General features: G+C 39.2%; 2 protein-coding genes across 6 annotated transcripts in view; one reads left to right on the forward strand and one right to left on the reverse strand.

The window, feature by feature from the left end:
• The window catches only part of LOC107218147 (rho GTPase-activating protein 44), a 79,769-nt gene that overhangs the window by 2,863 nt on the left and 51,920 nt on the right, over positions 1-24,986 (reverse strand). Inside the window, exons 1-9 of one of the 5 annotated variants that reach the window (XM_046731566.1) lie at positions 6,951-7,713; positions 5,443-5,596; positions 4,224-4,512; positions 3,907-4,131; positions 3,454-3,751; positions 2,556-2,795; positions 1,625-2,439; positions 1,265-1,446; positions 39-538 (exon numbers count right to left, since the gene is read on the reverse strand). In XM_046731566.1, the coding sequence (XP_046587522.1) occupies positions 509-538; positions 1,265-1,446; positions 1,625-2,439; positions 2,556-2,795; positions 3,454-3,751; positions 3,907-4,131; positions 4,224-4,512; positions 5,443-5,596; positions 6,951-7,003 (2,286 nt within the window). In that variant the 5' untranslated portion in view covers positions 7,004-7,713 and the 3' untranslated portion in view covers positions 39-508. Of the gene's footprint in view, positions 1-38; positions 539-799; positions 938-1,264; positions 1,447-1,624; positions 2,440-2,555; positions 2,796-3,453; positions 3,752-3,906; positions 4,132-4,223; positions 4,513-5,442; positions 5,597-5,676; positions 5,820-6,950; positions 7,715-24,986 lie in introns of those variants that run through there. The other 4 variants (XM_046731567.1, XM_015655922.2, XM_046731564.1 and 1 more) reach the window with 4 other exon arrangements.
• LOC107218156 (UNC93-like protein MFSD11) lies at positions 8,285-13,431 on the forward strand. Its single transcript, XM_015655931.2, has 2 exons — positions 8,285-8,587; positions 11,852-13,431. The coding sequence occupies exons 1-2, from the start codon at positions 8,435-8,437 to the stop codon at positions 13,139-13,141; spliced, it is 1,443 nt and encodes a 480-aa protein (XP_015511417.1). The 5' UTR covers positions 8,285-8,434; the 3' UTR covers positions 13,142-13,431.

Genomic DNA, 24,986 nt, shown 5'->3' on the forward strand with positions numbered 1-24,986 from the left:
TTAGTCAACATTATTGATTATCGTTGCTCCGATACATACACTAAAAGCAGCTAAATATATATTTACAGTATATTTACAGCGGTGCTCTACCATACTCAAAACAAAATATTACCATTTTAGATATCATAATTACCAGATAATGAACAATTTACTTTCCTGGACACTGAATTGAAAAGTACAACTTTTTTTTCCGCTGCTACTTAATATTCCAACAGAAATTAACTACCATATTATAATCTACTTTGCGTAACTAAACTATGATTAATTATGGATAAGTTTGAAGAAACCAGGCAGAGGAAAAACCATGCAGTCAGTAAAGTATTAAACTTAATTCAAACAGGACAGTCACTTTCCAAGACCAGTAACCATATTAATGATATGATCTTAGTTCCTTCAAAAACATTCCACAGGAGTCTGATGAATTTCGTGAAACACATAAATATTTGGCAGCCTTCGTTTGCATTCACCAATAGAGTTGCTTCTTTATTTTTACCTTTATCAGGCTTGCTTATCTCACGTCGATTAAGATAAGAATTATCTACAACAAAGTTTAGGGTATTTTCATAACTGTTAGAATGTATAAAGTTAGATCTATGCGATACAAGTTTTCAAACACTTACAGCAGAATTGAATTGAAATTAACATGACTCACAAGTATTGGATAATAGTATCCAATTGTCCAATTGATCATGTGTAACTTATAAGTGATGAATAAAATGATTAATAATTCTTGCTGAAGCGAATATTTCATGTTTTATTTATATCGTTACAGAACAATTCTGCTTATTAATATTATAATAGAATATTTCTAATTTCATGTTACTTTGCTATTTAAAAAGTATTGAAATATTTAGTATTTAATATATATAAACTATTTTCATCAAAATTGTAAGAAGCACGATTATAACATACTTCTATCCGCCTAAGGTTTAGCATACTAAAAAATAAAAATATTTATGTAAATATCTTTGATTCGGTTATAAATTACAAGCCAATACACATATCTCTGGAATGAGTTATACTGAATAATAGAATCACACACAATCCAGGGTTGCATTTGAGGTACTTATACATTGTAACCAGAATAAGAACGTGCAACAATCAACAAATAAAAAGGAAAGAAAGAGAAGGACGAAACCCGAAATTGGTCTACAACTATTATCTCTATAAATGGATAGAAACCAGAATAGAGTTAGAAACTACGATTCAAATCAAAATTCTAAGCTCAACAATTCTTGCAATATTTTACTCAATATTTACTTACTCCTGACTCTACATCCAGATTTTCATTGCTCTGACGATGCGCAGGTCTAATAAGACTAGACGGTCGCACTAGGCCAGCAGGACGTTCTGGAATAGCTGGTTTACCACTTCTCTCGACGCTGCTCACACTTATAGACGTTATATTGTTGTCTACCGATTTTCTCCGTAACTCCACGATATCATCTGTTAGCATTGAAGAATAGAGTAGTGAAGGTCAAATTCTTAATATCAAAAATATCAGAACACCTCATGAATCAAGTGTTACAAGTAGCCAGTGATTGTTGATGCAAGTAAACAACATTTCTATGGAAATTCAATCCTAAGTTAAGTTTAACTCGAAAAACTAGCTCAGTTTACCAACCTGAAGATGGATGGATAATAGTCGATAAAGACCTTGGAGCAGCAACAGGTACTCTTCGCCTTTCGAGAGTCGAAGGTGAAGGTTTTTCAGCAGGGACAGGCTTATGCTTGTTTGTAATACTTTCTGTATGTTCCAGATCCGAAATTAATCGACTTTGACTGTTTTCGATATCCTTTTGATGCAGAGCTTCAAATCCGATGGGAGGAGGATGTTTGGTATCTTGTTTCCCATGCTCAATTTTACTTTCGTTGTTCTTTGTCACGTCAGTCGGAGGTGACTTAGGTTCTGGTTGTTTCTCTTGAACTTGGATATCAGCCTTAACTAAATCTGTTTTATTAATGATTTCAAATCCTAAAGGTTTTACATCAATTTCTAGATTCCTATCGACTTTTTCAGACTTGTTATCATGATTAATAGGCGCAGTGTCCACATTATCATGCTTGTGTGACTTGTACGTCGCCCTGTTTAATGTAGCAGTTACTATTGGTCTTGGTGGTTTATCTGGTGTGGCTGGTAATTTTTCATCAAATCGTTTATCATGCTTATCAGGGGTGCTGCTGGGTGGTGTTGGAGCAGGTTTATTTTTTCTACGAGTTGCAGGTTTCGGACTCCCTTGTGGAGGACTGCCGCCGTGATCGCTGAGACTGCTATTCGAAATTGCTCGTCTCATCCCTACACCCTGTGTCTCCGAACCATTAAGAAAACTTACGTCTAAATCACGATCAAAATCTATATCGCCAGGGAAGAACCAGTCGGAATATGTTACCAATTGATCTACTATCAGACTAGAGTTGTTCGCTGTGCTCATGTTCATTCTAAAATTGGAATAAACAAGGAAATATGTAAATCAATTGCGTTCAAGTTTGTCGGCATGCTGAAATTTATTACTATGTTGTGACATGGCGAATATAGATTGAAAATATCTACTTACACCATGGTATTACCATCTTCTTGTGGGCTCCAAATTAAATTCGGAGCAATAACAATGGCTATATTCTGTGGTGTCATTTTGTTGATATCCTGATTTTTAGTAAGCACAGATAAGAACTTCATTAGGAACCTCAAATTTTCAAAATTTGCTGGAGGTAGCTTGTACAGGACCTCCCAGAGAGCACGCAGTCTTGCATCATTTTGGGAAACTTTGGCAGCTGCCATCCATTCAGGATATAATCTGATGGAATATTTATTACTATAATTTTGGATGATCAAGAATACAAGCATTAAAAATATATCATTTCCTTTGAAATAAAACAGCACAATCAAGTACGTTGATATACGTGTATCATTTTAAACTGTTTAAAGGTTCTGTCTACATAAGTTAAGTAATTTGAATAATAGAATTAAACGATGCGTATGCAAATGTTGGATTTTATTGCATGTTTATTTCATCAAATATACGTGGCTAATGCTGGCAGTTAAATCAGTGGAAGTCATTGCTGAGGTCAAACCAATTGAATGTTCAACGTAGCCAACAAGCCCAATAAAGGTCCCATTGTATATTACATAGTCAGAAGCCAGTGTCTCTTCTCCCTATAGAAACTTAAGTAAAGATTTTCCACACGCAAAAAACGTGTGCACTTTTTTTCCAAAATTCTATATAAAAATTCACATCTCTGTTTGCATATTACACATTTTCAAACTTGTAAAAAATCACAGTAGCACCAAGATTTGGAATAAAACGTTAGAATACATAATGTTTTGGAATCTTATGAAAGTTTCGGAAAAATCTACAAGCCACTTAATGGATCGCTGAGCTTGTGGATACAAAATCTATTTTTAGACCACCTAGTCATTGACCAATTGACATTCATATTGAAGCATGTACTCACTTATAGGTGAGCAAAGGTTCGGGTAGTTCTCGTAGGTATGATTTCAGAGCTCCAGCAACCACATGAGGATCCCGATATTCCAGGACCGTAGGCAAACTCAGACAACACGCGTCAAAGCTCAGTTTTATTCTTCTTAGTTTAGAAGCACCGCCGGCTATCCGAAAAAGGCCTTCTTCTTCCATACCGAGTCTTAAAAGTGCGGACACGCACAATTGAATAGGTAGGGCTATTTTTCTATTTGTCACACGCAAATGCTCTTCCAGCGGGTAGCCGTATACCGGCTTCGTTTCATTGTCATCTGTGCAAATGATGAAAGTCATTCTTAGTATCTCAGAAAAGAAGTATTGATAAATATATTCTCAATCACTGTAACTTATTCTGTAGTTGACTGCGAAAATAAAAAATTTGTAACATAGATTTCAGTGATGACAAAAGTTAGTAGTAATAATTTACTTATGTAGCTCTCCACTTGAGGAATCATATCCTCCAGGCAATGTAAGGCACTCTCGTGATACGCTCTCTGTAATTTTACGTACTGAATAATGGTTTGGGCTAAATCTGTTTCCCGTGACATTAACTGAAACATTTCAGCCGCTAATTGATCGCGACATTGTTCCACCTTCCCTTCAGCTTCTTCCAATTCTTCTCTTAAGCTGTCAGCTTTTGTTGCTCCAGTGCCTGAAGGAGTTAGAAATAAAATCATTGTAGGCACTCAGTGACACAACCGAAACTTGACAGTATTTACATAATTATTTGGGAAAGTTACTTACTTCCTACGCTGTGTTTGGTCGCCTGTTGATGGCGAGTTCTTGCACTGTCCATATCTAAAGTCAGTCTAGCTAAATTTCGTTTATGTTTCAATATATTTGGTACATCTGTTTCCAAAATCTGTTGTAAAGGTGTTGCTACGTATTGATCGACTTTGGATTCGTGATCCACAGCTTCATGAGCTAGTGCAATCTGCGCCTTCCCGCATTCCAATAACGTAGATCCGAGAAGAGTATCATCCGATCCGTTTTCTATCATCATTTGCCCAAGAACGTATTCTGGGCATTTTTTCTATAAAGTAATTCATTGCATTTCGGTGAAAAAAAAAAGCAAAATACTTTTTACAATTTGATTGAACAACATTCATGTACTTGAGTCAAGATAATTGGGAAAAATGTATTTCAATCATGCGGCAAAACAAATTAGTCATAGGACACATATTATTTGCATGGCTGTCTTGCGGACTCTCTTCCTCATTATATATAATGCAGTATTTCTGAGAAAACAAAGCAACTGCTATCTAAAATGCATTTTAAAGACACTGAGTCAAGGTATAAGGGTTGATAACACTGAACATTGAAGAGAGAATTAAAAAAAATATTAACAGAATTGAAATATCCTTAGAAAGAATTAAAGCTGGAATGAATGTATGTGTAAAGCTTTCATACTGTACAACAACATTAATTATGTAATAAATTCCTTGAAACACATTTTCTGCAGCTGGCATGCTTATTTACTTGCAATATCTTATGTGTGGTCAGCACAATAACTTTGAAGCAAAACATTCTTTCATGTAATTAAATGAGACATTGTAAACGATAGGCAAAACAGTCTGAGTAATGAATACGTTTAATTGGTTCAAACAAAAGTAGTCGTTTTTGTGATTGCGAAGACCAAGGACAATTACTGATAAACAATTTTGAATCACATCCGTAAATACAACCGAAAATTTCCTGAATACGCAAATTTAAAGTGAAACCCTAAGTTACATACTATTCTCAATGTCACGGCGTTTCTAGTACTTTGTTTACCTGATAATGTTTGCAAATAGAATGGTGATTCACAGACAACCTCTTTGTTTGAAGAAAGGTATAATAAGCATATTTAGTGAAGCCTAATTTTTATTTCTATTGTAAATTTGGTCATGACTAATCATTGATAAACGAGCTTACTTACATGCTCAGTCAAAAATCAAATAGTAAATCTTTTTCCCAATCTTACCAATCGCTTTTCCTTCTGAGCCGGATCCTGGGCAAGCGTTTGACTCGGAGCATTTCCAAGCCGTTTACTAAGTCCTGTAAGCGCCGCTCTGATCTGATCCACATGTTTGTCTGCCTTTTGTAAATCATCGGTCAATACTTCTGTCTTTCCAGCTCTGGAAGAATTATGTCATTTCTCAAACAGGGTTGTTACCATTTTATGCTGTACACATTATCAGATTTTATAATATTTCACCTAGATTTCCAGCTCATATATTTTGTGGTGTCTGTGAGACTTTAATCACATTTACCGTTAACATTTAACGGAAGTAGCGGTTTATCAGTGAGCACTGGGTGACGATATTTTCAAGATTGCAATAACTAACGAAGTTGCAGGCTTTAAAAATGCTAATGATTAATTTCAATAAAGTGTAACGATACCGATGTTAATGGTTAATGAATTCAGTGAAGGAATTCCTACTTGCTCTGCGAGCAGCTTGCAGTTGTTTTTATCAATTACAGGAAATTCCTGTAGCAAATAGTGATTAAAAACCTGGTGATCTGTACTTTGTAAACAAGAGAACTCGTAGCGTTGTATCATCATCGGATTTCCCATTTGAGATATAACGCTATGGACTTCCTTTACGGCACAAGCACAAATCCGATTTGATTAAACTTCAAATAAAATTCAATGAATATTCAAACAGCGAGCCTGAAATAAACTTAGTTTACGATTTTTTAAGGTACGAGAATAAGCAATGTGTGTAAAATAAGATACTTTCCGCCAATTTCATAGCCATGAGTTTAATTTCAGAATAGCGGAATTTAAATTTGGCCAACAAATCCCATGGTTCCTTTGTCATTCATTTCTTATCATCATACAAAGTGGAATATTTTTGCATAAGTACATTAGCTTTTGTTCCAAAGTTGAAGAACAATTGCAAGCGAAATTTCTATATCTTCTTTTATCTCTCGGTAACAAAATTGGAATTGTATCTCTTCGTAGAAGAAGATATGATAATCATTGTTATAGATTAGCTTATGACACTTCAATTGAATCGAATTCGACACCAGTTCAATATTATCCATACAGTAATAAAAAATAAATATGTATTTATCGATTGAAATAAAAAGAATGTGGATCTGCTAAGCTTCAGTAGATAAAGAAGGAAAAAAAGAAACAATCAACAATCTATAGTTCTGTAGGAACATGCAAAAGTGTAAGACTGCTGCATACATGAATATTTCAATAACCTATTTAATTCTCGCAGCAATTTTACCGTAATTTAATATTAAATTCAAGGAAAGTGAAACGCGGGTACCACGAAGGTCATCGAACGTAATTGTCAAGCAGATCAACAACGGGATGTAAAATTATTTCGAACGATTGAGGTGATCCGGTTTTTATTTTTAATACAGTAACGTAAAAGTTTTGTACAGCTTATAACCTGTCAAGTTTACGCATCGTAAGTCATGGTTTATCGTCCAACGATGAATAACGCCGATTAACAATGGTTAACGGGTGTTTACCTCGAGAATGTTTGATCGGCGAGCTGTTTCACCCTGAAAAACTGTTTCTTCATGGTCGCTGATTTTCAGTACTTCGTTTGACAGTTCGGAGTGAAATCGCGGCACGAACCGCCCACCGCGCACGCTCGGATTGTGTACACCACCTCAGATTCTTTTTTCTCTCTTCACCTGTATTATTTATTATTCCACCGCTTGTTTCTTTTCTCTTCTTATTTATTCTACAATTGTTTGTCAAATTTCTTCACTCACTCCCCGCCCACCGATGATGACTATTTATAACCAAAACCTGGAGCACCGCTGGACGTGGACACATGTAAAAATCCAAGTCAGGTTCAGACGAGAAACGAATTACCATTGAGAATACGTCTGACACTGTAAACGGACACTGATCCGTCATAATGCTCGGCGATGATCTCACTTCACAGTTTACCTAGTTCGGTACACGATCAACCTAGCCTGTACACCTTCGATAAGTTATTTATATATCGTCGTAAAATTTCAGTACTTTTACCGCGGTATATACACGTAAATTGGGCCTCGATACCCGAGCCCTCCTTTTCATTCAATTTCCACTCGCCTCGCCATCGCGGAGCTTAATTTTTCGCCCAAACTACGTATCGAACTTTTCCTTCGAACTCTTATCAGCTATCACTCGTCTCCGCATCGCGCATATACCTACTCTTGTATTAATTTTACTGTCCTAGCTCGCTCTACGTTCGCTGTGCAGTTACCAGTGGTGTTCGCCTTGTTTGCAGCACTCGCCGCCAACTTCACACTCCGGATTATCGAGATGCCCCTCTCTTCGATCTATCGCACATCAAATCACCGTGGTTTCAAGTTATCCCACAAGATAGCGCGAAAGTCGCGCTGCTGGCGTTGTGAATTTGAATCGCAGTGGTTTGAAATATGTTACTAAATTTACGACCTTGACTGACCATATATTCTTGAATCAACGTTTACGATGAAACGATGGTTCAGAAGTTGGGACTGTGGTTAATCTAATTATATTTGCTTCAATCAATGTCAAAGCAAACAATGTTTCAATGAATTGGAATTTCCTTTCTTACTGAGTTTTCCGAGTTAAAAAATACCGTTTGAATTTGATTCAAACTCATCGACATCCGCTTAAGTATTTATATCTCTATTTTATAATACTTTTGTTGAAATTATAAATACTTTATTCTAATTTGAGATATAAGTTAGCATTGTGTTAAAGCAATTACCCGTACTTGCGTCGGGCCGAGTTACGAATTGAGTTTCAGGCCGCGACTTTCGATATATTAGTCCCCAAGTCGATAGAATATGTTGCGCTGCGTCGAATGCAGTTGCGGCCAACTTCAGACTGGTCGGTGCGTACTCACAGGCGGCGCAGTACGTGGTACCGTAACAATCCTTTGACAGATTTCATTTGACTAGCATTCTGTGCTGCCGGCGCAGCTCCGTATCACAATATAATATTAATCGTTAACGGAGGATTTGAACCGATGAGATTGTTATTTTGCAAGTTTTCCTTTCCTTGCGCTTTAAAGTTAAGATTATTCAAAATGAGTTTCGATACTCGTCTCTTCAACGTGATAGTATTAAGCTGTGGTTTCATGTTGACTTTTACCGCATTCCAAACTATGGGAAACATCGAGGTAAGTCTATTAATCGACTAATTATCATTAATCTCTGATCACTCCGTCTGCCGCATCAACGACGATCATTGGCATTGGAGGCTCTGAATCTCGACGACTTAAATACCCTCGACTTTGCACCTATTGTTGACACGCAATCAGCTGTTCGCCAGCGCACTCGCATTCCGATTCGCATTCTCCTATTCGTATCCTCATCCCGTCGCCTTGTCGCTCACACTCTGCGTGTAATGTATGTGTACGGAAATTTTGAAGAATCGCGCGCGATAGCAATTGGCATTTAAAACTCCCGTCAAGCGTTCCGCGTCCTTTTTTTTTTTTTTACTTTTTTTTGTGTCACGAATCAAATGATAGCGCATGTTGATCGCTTTTTCTTCTAGATCTCTTTATTGAATATCTTGGAAATGACAATGACCAATCGTAAGAAACGGATCTTCGACCGCATTGACAGAGAATTACCTATACACGTACCATTTTGAGTTATAAATTTCGACTTTTGGAAAGCTTTTGAAAGTGGGTGCGAAACCTCGCCCACTCGACGACACAAACAAAAAGTAGCTCATTTCGTAATTGAGAATCCTAGTGCTAGCTTGACTTTCCATTTTGTTCCCCTACTTTGACATTGGATCGAATACGAATAGTTTTACATACGGTACCTACAGTGCGATACAGTTGAAAGTTAGAGAGTCGCCTGGGATAATGATTACCCAATGTTTTAACTGCTCAAATGTCAATCCGTGCTCGAAGATTTCTCATGAGAAGATTTTACTGTATAATGAATATAAAAGTAGGCGGAGGCGTGAACGCAGATTTTGAATTCGATGAATTGCTTGTTTCAGTTGGCCAATTATTGTCGAAATTCATAATATAGGTACATACATATATACATTATACATGTATGATAAAGACAAATTCAAGCAGCATCTGCAAACTTTGATATAAATTTTTGCAAAAGTATAAATCATTTTGATAAGAAAAAGATTCTTGAACCAAAGTGTAGTGAAAAAACGCGTGGTTTCTGTTATATGCAGCATCGTGTCGAAGTCATTAACGTTATTGGAAAGGTTCATGGTTAGGAAAAAACCATTATTTCGCGATTTTAGAATTGTCTGAAATTTAATAAATCGTAACAAAAGAAGAGATGTTCATACTTTGAAATCATAGTTCCTTCAATGTCATTATAAAATTGATGAAGGGTAAATTTTCATTCCAATCTTTCATTACGATACCATTATTAACGTTAACATTGTTAGGAAACAAATATTCACTTTCGAGGCTAATTGTCATTGGAACGAAACAATTTAAATGTAAGTGTTGACAAAAGAAAGCGTATTTACCGCGCCACTAAAGCTTCTACGACTAGTCAGTCGCTGTTAGCATAATGCGTAAGATCGTCGAACTTGATACACCGTACGATAAGATTACAGACTGTGAAAAATAGTTCTTATAATGAATGCAAATATAGAGACGTATCAACGTTCTAAGCATGCAAAATCGCAGAATGTAAAGTCCGGGAAAGATGAATAATGCAGCGATGCCTGTTGGGGTTGTGAGCATATTGTAACGTTGTTATGGGGGAATGCCGCTGCAGCAGAGACAATTAAATGCAGGGTATTTTTTGCGTACTAATCACGTTATCTTTTTGAAAAGGAAGCTCGGTAACACGAACGAAGTAAAAAATCGATTCATTTTGTCAGACGCATATTTCACTTCGAGACATGCTGCGGCTCCGATCACGCGTTTTCATATATTTGTATGATGGAACAATAGAGTCGTACCTCTATTCAAATTCTGTTGCTGTGTTTGTGTTTGAAACTTTCAATTTAATTCCAACGCAGCAACATATAATTATATAGTCGTATAATTATTCTCCCTGCTAGTATAACCTGGCAATTAACGACCCCTAGATGGTAATTTTCCACTATCGCGAGTTTAGAAATAACTAAAAAATTCTTCTATCCAAAGATTGTGAATATGAAACATCAGACTGGATGCTACAATGGATGGTTTATCTCTGAATATACGAAACACGTTAGAAAGCTGCACGTTCTGGTGCCAGAGATGGACAATTTGTGATTTACGATTATCCATTAGCTGGTACAGTTGACACTGCAGTGCCCGAGTTTTCGGGTCAGTGTAGCAATTTTTTCTCGAGGTAGACGAGAGTTAATTAACGGCTACCTTCTCCCGCCGTAACGTATTCATAAAGAACGGAATATTTCATCTTACACCACCTTAAGTTAAAAGCGAGAGATCAGATTTGGGTCGAAGCAATTTATTTCGTTCTATCGATAGTGGTAATAGTAAATTTGACCCTGAACCAGTTTCAATGTCTCATACTTGCGAATTTATGTGTAACTGCAAAGTGAAATATTTAACATTCCTCACGCAAGCTCGATAAAATACAAATCCATCATGAAGCGGCAAATTCGTAACAAAATTCTTTAAGTACTTTACAGTAGAAATCAGCATCCGTAAGGTTTCGTATCTCAAAAGAATTCAGCTTCCCAAATACCAACCTTGTTGCATCTTGGGTTAAACCCAAGCGTTATATCTTTCTCGGTATCCTTCGTCACGGCTAGTTTTTCCTTGACTTTATAAAGGTAGCGGATTGAAGGCAGTTTCCTCGGGTTATATAGTGTTTGTTGGACAGTTGAATAGAGGAAACTGACTCCACCTGCAAGTGCCGCGAGCTCGTGACAGCGAAATTAGTATTCCTCTCACGATGCGCCAAAGCGTTTCGTTCGTCATATTTTATTATTCGTCATAGTTGCCTTTGGCGTTGAGAGGTTCCTGCACAAATTCATCCCGAAATCGTTAGCTTCACCTATAAATCTTGTAATCATTTTATGCAACGCAGTGTTGCTAGGATTAAAGTCGTCCCACTCCTATAATACAATGTATAATCTGCGCTTCGGTGCTTTCGCAACTTAGAAATTGAAGAAACTGACCACTCGTAATGAACGAAATCAACTTGACCTTGTATAGTCATGATATTTCACCAAGAAAGACTTGAATGCAAGTCTTTCGAAAAGTCTGATGAAGATATTTTCCAACGTTGATATTGCAATACGGTGCTTTCGCGAAAGTTTAAAGTTTATACCGAAGATGAAACGGCCTTGAATCCGAAATTACATGCTATAAAATGAAGTTCGTATTCCTTTAAATCTACATCCACGTCGAGCTTCTGCATGCCAAATTTAAACGAATTTGAATGTATATACCAGAATACAGGTAATAAGTTGTAAAAATGAATTCCTGTTACAGAAAACGATATTGGACAGTATAAAAGAGGACGATAAGACCTTCACGGCGGACGGTTACACGAGCCTGGCAATAATATACGCTGTGTTCGCAACCTGCAACTGGTTGGCGCCATCGTTCATATCCGTGACGGGTCCTCGAACGGCGATGCTTACGGGAAGCTGTTGCTACGTGGCGTTCATCGCCTCGTTCCTGTTGGCCCAGACCGAGCTTCTCTACGTGGTATCGGCGCTAGTGGGTCTAGGAGCAGCGCTGATATGGACGGGTCAAGGGATGTATCTGACGCAGAACAGCGACCCAGACACAATGTCGAGAAACGCGGGTCTCTTCTGGGCGATATTCCAGTGTTCGATGTTCATGGGTAACATCTTCGTCTACTTCATGTTTTCGGGATCTACGATCGTAGCCTCGACGCGAAACATGGTATTCTGGGTGCTGACGAGTCTGGCACTGATCGGTACGGTGGTCCTGGCGACCCTGCGAAAGGCCCCGAAGATGATGGAGATCGGAGAAGCCGAGGGAGTATCGAGCGCCGACAAAGAGCTGCACATACCGGAACCAGCGAAGGATAAACCGCTGATGGCAGCCTGGCACGCGCTGAGGGATTCCTTCCGGCTTTTCATCACCTGGAAGATGATGCTCCTGTCGATAACATTCTTCTACGCGGGTCTGGTCCTCACATTTTACTCCGGGGTCTACTCGGCCAGTATCGGTTTCACCCAGGCGATGGGTTCGGAATCCAAGAAGCTGGTTGGACTCTCGGGGATCTTCATCGGGGTCGGCGAAGTCGTAGCTGGTGCTCTCTTCGGGATCCTGGCATCGAAGACGGTGCGATTCGGACGCGATCCGATCGTTATCGTCGGTTTCATCGTCCACATGTTCGCCTTCTGCACGATATTCTTAAACCTTCCGGACGACTCGCCCTTCCAGACAACCGCGGAATCGGGCTTCATCTCGGCGTCGCCGACCCTGGCGATGATCGGGTCGCTTGCCCTCGGCTTCGGCGACGCCTGCTTCAACACCCAGGTATACGCACTCCTCGGTGTTCTCTACGCGAAAGACAGCGCACCGGCCTTTGCCCTCTTCAAGTTCACACAGTCGGTAGCAGCGGCGATCAGCTTTTCCTACAGCAGCCACATCGGCCTGTACATTCAGCTCGGCATTCTAGTCTGTTTTCTGGTCTTAGGAACGCTAACATTTTGCATCGTCGAATTTGCCCTTAGGCGGCAAAAAAAGGAGCAACGTTCCGAGAGCGATCCTGCCTTGGTTGACGTTTCTGGTCCGGATCCTTGATTTATATATGAAAAAAAAAACGAAATAAATAACTTGCACACACTTGTGCAGGAGCGATCTGACAAGCGAATACTCGCAACGACATTTTTTGACAACATTGTACATCTTCCAAAATGAATTGCTTTTTTGACATATTAAAATCTTATAACCCAATCAACAACGATTGGACCAAGACAATAATTCACCGTCATTGGCAATTTATATGCTTAAGTACCTGCATTATACACAACATAATACACATACCTAACTGTAGTGTTGAAAGATGGAGAAAATAAATACGTCGGTAATTATGTTGAAATCTCGATTTGTACCTATATCATACAGCGGGATTGTTTACTCAAACAGCATATTCAGTTTTCTCCGTCCAACGATAAGTATAGAGAGTACATTGAGTAGCACATTGTTCATGAAAGCATTTATTTGGTGCGAGATAAGATACCGACGAGACGTAAATATACATACACACACACACACACATATATATATATATATCATGTAAAAATATATGCATATATGACAGATGTATATTTAACATAAGTGTATATTTTTACTAAAAATAAAAGTTAATGGTGAAAAAATAAGCGACATCGTAGTTCTTGATCCAAGATTATGGAGGTACGATTGATAAGAAAAGTATTTTATCTAAGATGGCCCAATTTCTTTCTGTATATTATCAATCTATTATTCGATCGGTTACGCTTCTTTTTTGTTTTTTGCCTCTATCTGAGAACACGAATTGTGCAATATGATCAATTTATCAAGTATAAACACTTGATCTTCTCGGTGTACGTCTTAAACGAGTTTATCTATTGATGTCAAGAGGAAACAGGATGATCTTTGCATTTCATAATGAAACAAATTTTACACCGATTCATACCGTCCTGCATCTTTATGACAAGAATCGACTCTCTCTTCGCGAGTTTATTGTAATTATGCGTTTGACGATCGTTTTCTATGATTGGTATATTAATTATTTTAATAATAACCATTATTCGTGCACATGTGTATGATGATGAAGAAGAAAACGCACACACATAATTTACATCGACAGAGCCGAGACTATATGTATATCGTACTGTTATTAAAAAATTGTTGATACGAACGAATGTATGCAACATATAAAATTTTCATTGTTAAACGTCTGGAGTTCGATTTTTTTTCTCAACAATATACGTTCCTACATGCCCGTTATCCGTCCAATGAAAAACATATTGTATATATAATAAATATGTACATTTTACACGTACATTGTACAGGTATTTACGTTTTCGTTACGTGTTTCCATGTCCATTACGAGCAAGTCTAGAATACGATCGGTATTGCACAACAAGGTCTTACCTTTGCCAGTGATTAAATGAAGAAAAAAGTAAATAAACTGCTACTCTGCTAGAAAAATGTAACTAAACATAATGTCTCAGCAGGCTCGCTTTATGTAAAACAATTTTTTTTAATATCAACATTTAATTTGTCAATTTAATTTTTTTCACTTAGAGTAATACATTAAAAAATGGTTAAATCAACCCAAAAATTTTTGTGAATCTGCTGGAACGATTTTTTTCTAATCGTGTAGCAACAATTCCAAATCTTTGCACAACCCGTATATTATACAATGAAAGATTCACGTGCTTAACCACAATCGTTATTTCAGCTTTAACTATAAACTCCTTTATTGCTCTTGCCATAACGTTTCGTAGAGAAAGACGTCGTGTTGTACTAAAAAATTAGAAAGATATTCTATACCCACTGCGACAACCGACTCTCGAATGTTATATGTAAAATGTTCATCTATGTATTTTCTATTCCTACAAGTTTGCATGATCAACAAAATTTAGGTATTAGCGTACGTATTTACCGCTAGTTGTAAAAATTTTCTAACGATATTTGTAAAGAGAAAATTCTTTGCGAGACTCCCAATTGATAAGCGTGTATAAAACAACAGTGTAATATAGTCACAACGTCATTGATCTAATCTTTTTTCTTTCAAACAGTAAAATAGACAAGTTCAGCAACAATTTTTCTTCGCCGACGTTAGTTATTTGGATATTAAAATACGATGAATTCTATCAACTGTAAGACAGCATTGCAGCTTTAGAATAACGCGCCAAACTTTTCGCAGAATTCAGTTCGACTTTGTTAACAATGAAAACCTCTGCGTGCAGTAACAATTGTTTAAAAATTTTCTAATAACTTATCTACAAGCATTAGTTAAATGAATTAGTTCGTGAGGAATGACCGCACGGGTGAAAGGACAACAAATTGAATCTCACGTGAAGTGCTGGGATAAACTACAACCCGAAATGTCAAGGCTGCAAGATTAGCCGCAAGTTTGCCTTATTCGTTTTACATGTTACTTCGTTCTTTTTTCTGGAATCGTCAATTCCTAAAATAAGAAGCGACCGCCTGAATAGCCGATCGCTATAGGCCTGAAGCAGAGAGATTTGCGCAGCGCAAATACACGATCATATATCGCCGCGACTACCGACTACTATTTTTCAACGTATGAATAAGAATTCTCGACCTCGTATGTAATATATTATAGATTCTTGGTGATCGGTCAATTAAGAAAACGTAATTTTAGTTAACGTTTCGACCCGGATATGGGCCCTCCTCAGAACGATTTATTTTAAAAAACGAAACGTTAACTAAAATTACGTTTTCTTAATTGACCGATCACCAAGAATCTATAATATATTTTTCAACGTATACCGCAGTGCCAGTTTGCAAATATTAAAAAAGTTTAGTTGGGGAAAAAATCTGCTGTTTTGAACGAAGGGAAAATGTCTAACTGAATTGATGTGTCAATAAGTTGGTGAATTAATTATAATTCACCTGAATCAACGAGAATCAACTTGAATTATCAAAAATTAACTGAAATAATGAGCATTAAATCAAGTTGATTTGAATTAGTTTTAATTCGTGCCGGAAATATCTGTTTATAAGGGAAAAAAATTGAATTCAAATTAAAAAGTTGAGTAGAATTAAAAAAAAAAAAAAAACAATTTGAAGTAACCAGAAATAAAAAGGAATGGATTGGAAAAATTTTAAACATAAAATGAATTAGCGAGAATTATTGAGAGAAAAATTGAAATTCATAAATTGAAATGAATTTAAAAAATTTATTTGAAATAAAAAAATTAAGTAGAATTACATGATTAATTTAAATTAATTAAACACCAAAAATTTTTGCGTTACGCATATCCCAAATTATTTCCCCCTTGGTTTTGAGAATTAAATTTCGTGATAGACACCGTCAGCTTTGCGTAACCGGAACGAGGTTACAAATCGAGAACGATTTAAATCAGAGTAAAGAAATCGATCTTTCTCATCAGAAAGTTACGTATAGTGTGACGACGAAGGGCTACAAGATACTTGAAAAAACATAGTTGTTGTTTATCGTGATTTTAAACATATTTAGAGCTACGTAAGTACAAGAGAAAAAGACTGAACAGGAGTTTTGAATGAAGTAGAAAAAGATATCGTAAGTCTTTTTGATTTATCTAGTTTCTTAAGTCTTGATTAAAACTAATGCTGTTCATTTTAAAGCTAAACATTCAGTTTTATATTCATTATATTTTATTTTTTCATAAAAATTGTAAAAACAAATCTATGAATATGCATATCTTGCATAAAAATAAAACTGGATGTGTTGAAAAAAAAACAGTGCTACATTTTAATTCAACATACCTAAATACCGAAAAAAAGCATTAATATTTTAAGGGGAAATTATAACTTATATTTTGCATGCCTGTACAATCTATTTCAGGAAGTAACTACTTCCTGACATGTTTATTTATACACTCAACTACGATAAACGCAACTTTATTTTCCCTAATAGTCTTTCAATTTCCTTTCGTTTGTGATTGCTTATAACAAATGCAACTATGTAAGATGGATATTAATCCGGCAAATCTAAAAAGCGTCCTGTATGAAGTTTAAATAAATAGTTTTATTTCAGTTATTTCAAAAAAGTTTTAGTTTCCACCGAACACAGGAAATACCCATTAGCACCTACTCTGAGCAACTGATCGAGCGTCGGTGAGAACTGACTACAAGGTAGGAAAAGTTCAGCTGTGGTTAAAACAGACTGCGGCAGAGTTGGGCTTGAAGTAAGCTCCAAGAGATGGTGCAGCTTCCTCGCATGACTTAACCTCGAGTAGGTATGGTAGGTATATAGATATAAGTGTATAAAATACGAAAGATGCGAGATAGATTAGAGAAGCGTTCGCTGTTGCGGTCGTCGGTTGGCTAACTAATTGTTGCTCGGTCGCTGATGGGCCCGGTGCAATTAGCCGTTTGCTTTATCGTGGTTTCACATCCGCGTGGGACATTGAGAAGCATTTGCGTCACGGGTCAACCGGCGTCGACGCAGTTCCCCCGGAAGTGGCATAAAAAAGAAAAAAAAGAAGGAAAAAAAGATGAAAAAAAAAAAGTAAAACGTAATATTAATCTACTCGCGCGAAGAGCTAAGAGCAAACAGGAAAAGGAAAAGTAAAAAAAAGGAGAGCCGAGAGAGGAAGGAAAACGGAAGTGTTACTTAACTTGGCGCTGAAATTTATACATCCAGCAGAATCTCGTAAACTTAACGATGCACACAGTAAAATGCATAAATGCCTTAACCTTACGGCTAACTTGTTTACCGTCCGAAACAAAATGCGAGTTCAATCATCTATACGAATTATGTGACAATTTGCATCACGTTTTCTCACGTCACCTACTTCGCCAGTCATTGTCACATAATTCGTATAGATGATTGAACTCGCATTTTGTTTCGGACCGGAAACAAGTTAGCCGTAAGGTCAAGGCATTTATGCATTTTACTGCTGTGCCTACGATTCGTTATGCAATTTATGAATCGGATGGTGTGGTTTGAACGATTGTTGGTACCGGGAATACAATTTAGTTACACGTGTTTCATTTCCATAGCGAGAACGAGCGTTGGGTAGTTAGGTGCGTATTAATTAGATTCTTGTTAACAATAAAAAGCTAGTGAATCTCAATTCCGGCAGGCTAGCCTACATATGTATAATAGTAGTGAAGCATGGTATACATGATATGTAAGCCAGGAATGTGCTGACGTCTTATTTAAATTCCTTATACACACGAACGACGACTATCTTTCTGGCTGCCTAGCAGCTTCTTCTGCCCGCTGCGCGGTCTGAGCTAATGAAGATTTATGAATAGACATAATTTTATATATGATATGCCATAGTGAACAAAATAGCCGATATTTCTCTTTATTTTTCTCCATCTCTTAAATGTCACCGCTCGGCAAGACCAAGAATCGTGTGATTGTACGTGCTCTAAAGGGAGTGCTTAATAACGCTCTCTTGGAACAAAGACTACTCCACACATTCGAGATTCTGCTTAACTTCGAACTGAAGATGCCTCTCGAATCGACCGAATGGTGATGCAAAAAATATGAAGAACCCACGCGAAAATTATCACATGGCGCCGTCTTCGCTTACGATGTTTCAGCAATTCGTTAAGTTCAACTCAATGACCTTTTCATCGAGAAAAAAAAGATCATAAAGACCACACTGTGTGCGAACTTGGTTTTGCTGGCAAAACTCTTGGCTGATTACAATACGAGGAAATGCTTGATAGATATAAAGTACGAGTGATCGATCAGCGAAACGTGACCACATCTAATACCGCAGTCCTGCAGGCTGAGGAATACCTTGAAGGATGCGATAAAGATAAGGAGTTGTGAAACTAAACGTCCTGCGTTCGCGAGGATGTGGAGATGAAAATTTGTGCTCGTGCCACAGTTGCAATGAGAATTACGGTTGATTAACGGGGCAGAACAGTTGCGGCTTATACTTATATGTAGACGCATACACATACGTGTAGAGAGTCATATTAATAATCAAGAAGACTATTTATAACGTTCGTATATGCAGGGAAGTATGTATGCCTGTAGTAGGAGGAGGAGGAGGAGATAGAAGTCCTGGCGCGTGGACCGGCGTTTGATGATGAGTACATTACCGCGAACGCGTGGGTTTAATGAGAGTGAGGATGAGAATTTTCGAATACCTAGTTGGAACAGGAAAGAGCCTTAGAAAGAAGTATACACAGATAAGATGCGCGGAGGCAGAGCATCGACATCGACGCCTCCATGCCGCGGCCGGTGTTTCTTCACTCCCGCGATGTTACGTCGCGACATAACTTATTCGGCGGAGGTGTACAATATAATATAATATAATACGTGTAGCCGAAGCAGTCCTCCGTCATCATGCGAGTGGTAAAAGAAGTCTTTCCTCATATCGAGTGACGCCTGGGCATAAATCGATGGAAAAAAACCTTCGTCTTTATCTCGTTTTGGGCTTACAGACCCGGGGAAGGGAGGAAAGAGTGCCATCGGTAGTCGGTGTGCCCCGAAAAGAGGCTTTATATTTTTTATTCCCGGTATACGGGTTAACAAAGGAAGAAGAATAAGAGGTGGTACCGGAGAAGCTGGGGGACCATGAATATAGAACGACCAAGCCGCAACCCAACAAAGACAGGACACAGGCGAGTAAAAAAGGAGAATGATGAATTCCAGACGATGACAACGACGACGAGAACGTCGCGGATGCAAAAATGACGATCAAAGCTCGCCTCGGGCAAAATTATGGCTCCACCTACGTGCATTTGCTCCTCGGTGGCTGCACGTACGAGGCATCGTCGTCGTAGTATGTAGGAGGCGAGGGTCAACCATTCTACATTTATGATTCAGACGGCCGGGGCAGTTAGTAAGATTGGGCCCAATCAGCGCACGAGCGAAGAGCATCCGAAGCTCGACTTTAGTGATCACTGCACGCGTTTACTCGCGGGATCTTGAACGGAAGTGCCGGTTTCGCATCAGATTTTTCAGAACCCTTTACGTCTGTTGGTGGATGGCGGGTAAACGAAACGGTGACATCGACGATAACAGATACCGTGTATCAAGGTGCAAACATAGGATATACCTATACTCGGCACGCGGTGCACGTGGATACCCGTCATCGCAGAGAGACAGTCTCTGACTTGTACGTTTGCCAGGAACACAGGCCACGCGACCAAACACAGATAGCATTGTTCCTTACCCTCCGCCAACTCCTCAGCTAGAGCGAGTACATCGTATATAATCTTACGAGTGAGACGGATCGGCAAACAGACTGTTGTCTGCAATTCTGAAACACGTACGTACGTACATACGTTATGAATTGTGGACAATGGAGCTCTAAAGTCAGCGTCGTTAGTCACGACGTCGCGTTTCGCTGCCTTCGAGCATCGTGCAACCGGCGCGTCGTTTTCGCACGGCCGATGATGAATCAGTCTGTCAATCGAACCGCACTGCAGTATGATACGTATTTATGAAAAAGTAGTATGTAAGACGCGGAATAAGGTGACGAAGAAGAGGAAAATAGAAGGAGGCCGAAGGCTCTCCTCTGTTCGTCGTGAAACGATCTGATAGGTACATGCATACATGTCAAAAATAATCCTGATGTACCCATGTACCGTTGGTGACAGGTTGGCTAAGAGGGCGTAATTCCCCCGTTTCTATGGGGCGGTATAAGATCGGTGGTGAAGGAGGAAGAATTTCGTCCTAATAAAGTTACACTTGGTAGTAGTGAAAAGTCGCCTGTTGCTCGAGCCCGGTTGTATTTTTAGATGGAATTAGGGTCGCCTCGCTCCCCGGCTTCTCCCCATCGCCTCGCCTGTTTGCCCTACCATGAGTAAAAAGGGGCAGCGGAGGTGCAGGCGGGGTTGGAAGAGGTGATTTCTGGACCTGTTGCACGTGGGTCGGGCCCTAAGAACCGAGCCCTAAGCATAGGGGACACACCAAACGACAGACCCAAGTGCACACAGCGACGCCTCAAGCTCTAGACACTTTTCTCCCCCAACCTAACCGCACACACAGCTGGCCAAGTCTATATTTACATTCAACGAACGGTGCATGCTAGATGACTGGATAACTGGGTGGCTGCGATAGGCAGGTCGGAGAAGGGTCGACGGTATTGCGTACGTTGGTGGTTGGTGGTTACGGTATTACCGAAAACCCTCAATGTATGTAGACGAGTCGAGACATGGCTTCTGGGGTTTCAAAATCGAGCTACCTCGGTTTCAGACCGGCTGATGACTGTTAGTTTACAGAAAATACGGAACCTCGTGTTCCTGATTGTGGGGTGAATCGACATGATAAGTTCGAAGACGATAACCAAGTGGATTCGGAGCACACTTCTCGAATGACACAGTTAATGTGGTAGGTGTGCCAAGCCAAGAGGGAGTCGAAGCCCGAGATAATCTCATCGTCCGCATTCTTGTATCGAGTCCTGAGCGTCGAATCCGTTTACAGTTAAGAGTCTGTGTTCAGTGATCACAAAGGGGTGATGCGGCAGGTTTTCTTTAAGCGCAAGATCCGGTTGAATGGTCGAAATTTCTCGCAAGCCTTCACGAGGTATTGGATTTGATTTTGTGCAGCGATAGGGATTTCAGCTTTATACAATATCGGGATAGCTCTTCCACCGGATGGGCGTGAAGAGGATAATAGACACGCATCCTTCTCCAACGAGTTGAGAACGGTAGGTGCGTAAGGTGCTTGGCAATTGTTACGCAAAGTGGCTAAGAGAACACCGAGTCACGTACCACCTATACCTTGTCGATGCAGGCGCGAAGGGCGGAATTCCTTTCTAACAAGCCTAGCGAAAATACCTTGGCCACTGCGGGAGAAAGAGAGGAGGAAATAAAAAAAAAAAAAACGAATACGGTAAAGTGAAACCTGCCCGTTCGCCATTGTTTGCCGGAATACATTTTTAGCTGACACAAAGCGGGATGATGAAAAATGGCAACCTGTTGACTTTTTCCTTTCTCTCCTTCGCCCCTTCGCCGAGGTGCTCTTGCACTGGATCGGTGGTAAGTAAACTGTGTTGTGTGTGCACGCAGCATACCTGGATGTATGGAATGAAGGCGTGGAGGTTGGGCAGGCATATTATTTACCTGCAGTAGTAGTTCGGGTCGAAGGTCTTCGGAACCTCGAGCGTTTCTGCCCCTCGAGGTTTACTCGGGGACCGGACGGACCTGAACGGCCAGGACCAAGTCGGAGGAAGGAGTTTGGGTGTGGGCAGCACGTGCTGCTGTCGGGCGGCATGAATAATTGCCGCATTGTGCCTCCAGAATAGACAATTGCCAGCAACAACTCCGGAGCGACAGGACGCCGCAGGTCCTACACAGAGAAGTGGGACGTTAATGCGGCTAGTCCTGTATTCCCCGGCATTATGGTGTGGCGCCTTTTTACACAAAGGTTGAAAACCACGAGTAAGCCTAGACCGACCTGCTTTTTCGCAGGTATGCTGCACACGTCTCTACTTCGTCTTGCGTTGGAAAAAAAATATCGAGGAGAAAGAGAAGATCGATTTGTGTTACAGGTGGAGTTGGTTAATCACCATAACGCAGAATATCCTAGGAGCTTGGTTTGAAACCCGGCTTTATAACCACGGAGGTTAATTAAACTTCGTTATTCAGTAGTTTCCTCGTTTTCGAGGAAAGATGCTCCGAGCTTTCGAGTCTTGCAACCTGAGCTGAAACTTGATACGTAGGACCAGCCGTTCGTTCTTTCGTTTGTTCCCGGAGGAATGAACATGTTGTTTCGTGCATGAGGCTTGGGCCTGTTTTCACCCGGTCATCCATCACTGGAAAATATTTTCCAGAAATCGTTTGAATGGCTCTTCATCGCCGCTTGATCCGATCGTTTATGATCGTAGTTCATTACAAACTCCGATTGATGTCGAATGGTGTCTGCTTTCCCATAAAACGAACCGACCCTTGAGGGACTGTTTGCTTCGGTTTAACAGAAGAAAAGATAAAAGAAAGTAACTTAAAACGTTGCTGCAGGCTATCAACCGATCTAAAGTATATTGCCGACAATTGCTTCGCATCGGAATCTCAAAACGATTTAAATGAAACTCTGTAAGTAGATTGTTTCGGAATCAACTACGCGCTTCAATGGTTTCAGATACTGCGCTAGGCAAGGTGAAACGATTTAAGTATCAGTGCGCTGAACACTATCTCATCGTTGAAGCCGGTGCGGGATAGAAACAAGCAGGAAGTCGGTTATATTGATCCGGCTATTTTGATCGGCTTAAAAAAAGTCGAACATTGATTCACGTGGGACTTTAAGGACACGGCCGATGTCTCGACGCGTTAGAAGCCTTACGTCAAACTCTTCTCGGGTCGGACGACCCTCAGGAATTCACTTGTCCGTCACAGGGTGAACCGGAAGCCTTCCAACACCCATCCACTTTTTCAAGGAAGATTTTTTGTTCACGGATTACTTAGTAAATCGATTATATGGCTCCTTAGAAGTTTTATCGAAATGACTTTAATTCAATGTCTAATTTATATATTATCAATGCATTGATAAATTTTGATAGTATAAATATAAAAATAAAAAAATAATTAATAAACATCACGGTGACAATAGTGACACACGAGGTGCAGCTTATAGTATTTAAAGAATAAAACGTGATGAGAATTTACACATCTATTCGTGCAAGGAATACATATGAATGCGTTTGTGAATAAGAATAATAAACAAAATATAGGCAGGCACAGATACGTACAATATTTATATTCAGACGTGACAAGGATTCGTAAATTCCATTCCAAGAAGATTCGGGCTCGTTGTTTCGAGACAGGGAGAGAGAGAGAGAGAGAGAGAGAGAGAGAGAGAGAGAGAGAGAGAGAGAGAGAGAGAGAGAGAGAGAGAGAAAGAGATAGGATAGAAAGCCTGGAATTTCTAATGAGAATTACCACTAAGGTACAGTGTAAATTGTGAGTAAATTTTAAGCCCAGGCTTCGTGTATTTTAATAAAAACCTTTCATTAGTCTTTATTGCGTGTTGCAGAGTCGATTTCAAACGATGGATTTCAAACGTCGGTTAACCAACGGCCATGCATTATCTCGCCCTCTCTCCACTGTTCAAACACCATCATCTCTCGTCCTCGTCAAAAACACCGAAAAAAATATCAAACCGTAGGTATACCCAAATATTTTTTTCCAACCTGGTGAGAATTTACCTGCAAACCAGTCACAATTCGTACGCAGTCACGTAGTCTGATTCTGTGGATACAGATAAAAAGGTGTTGCAGAGGTCTCGTCAAACGAACCCTGTCGACGAACCTGCACACGACAATATGCTCTGTTCTTATTCACATGCCTATTAGATTCAGCCACGTGATTGCGAGCGATACGAAAGATAAGATTTAATAAAATAAAAACAAAAAGAACAAGATTATCTTATATTTCTTCACCAGGAAGACACAGGAGGGCAACACGTGACCAAAATTCACGATTACCCGTGAGCAAAGAAACTCAAGGTATGAAAAGAAGCAAGTTTGTCTGAGAACCCGATTATTAGACGATGGCGGCATTGAAATTAAACAATTAACACCTGCGTATGGTAAATGTACCAGCCATTGACCCTGTCCCAATTATTGAACTTTCTTGATTGGTATTTCTTTGATCCTTGGTTCTAAAATTCCCAAAAAATAAATTTGTCGAGTCTAAACCACTTGCAATTGGTTTTAGTCATCAAGAAATTGACAATTTATGCTGTCAATTTATAATTTTGGAAAATAAAAGGGTCAATAATTGGGTCCAAAGTATCAACAACTCATACACTTACCTTGCTTCTAAAAAATTCATCGGGAAGTAATTGACATGTTACTGAAAGTATACGATACACGTTAAAAACACGTCAAGTTCAACTTGAAGTTTCACGCAAGGATAATTAAAACACCCAAAACCCGGCAACGAGCTGGATTAAAAAATATCTCACGTAGTCACACTCGAGCGGCGGCAACGAACAGTTTTGTTACAGGATCCG

This window comes from Neodiprion lecontei, chromosome 2 (genome assembly GCF_021901455.1).
Source record: "Neodiprion lecontei isolate iyNeoLeco1 chromosome 2, iyNeoLeco1.1, whole genome shotgun sequence".
Classification (NCBI taxonomy): domain Eukaryota; kingdom Metazoa; phylum Arthropoda; class Insecta; order Hymenoptera; family Diprionidae; genus Neodiprion; species Neodiprion lecontei.

Bases quoted from the DNA above. Each gene is read 5' to 3' on its own strand.
- LOC107218156 (XM_015655931.2), top strand. From the start codon at position 8,435: ATGAGATTGTTATTTTGCAAGTTTTCCTTTCCTTGCGCTTTAAAGTTA. The intron at 8,588-11,851 runs GTAAGTCTATTA...TTCCTGTTACAG, and splicing joins AAACTATGGGAAACATCGAG to AAAACGATATTGGACAGTAT.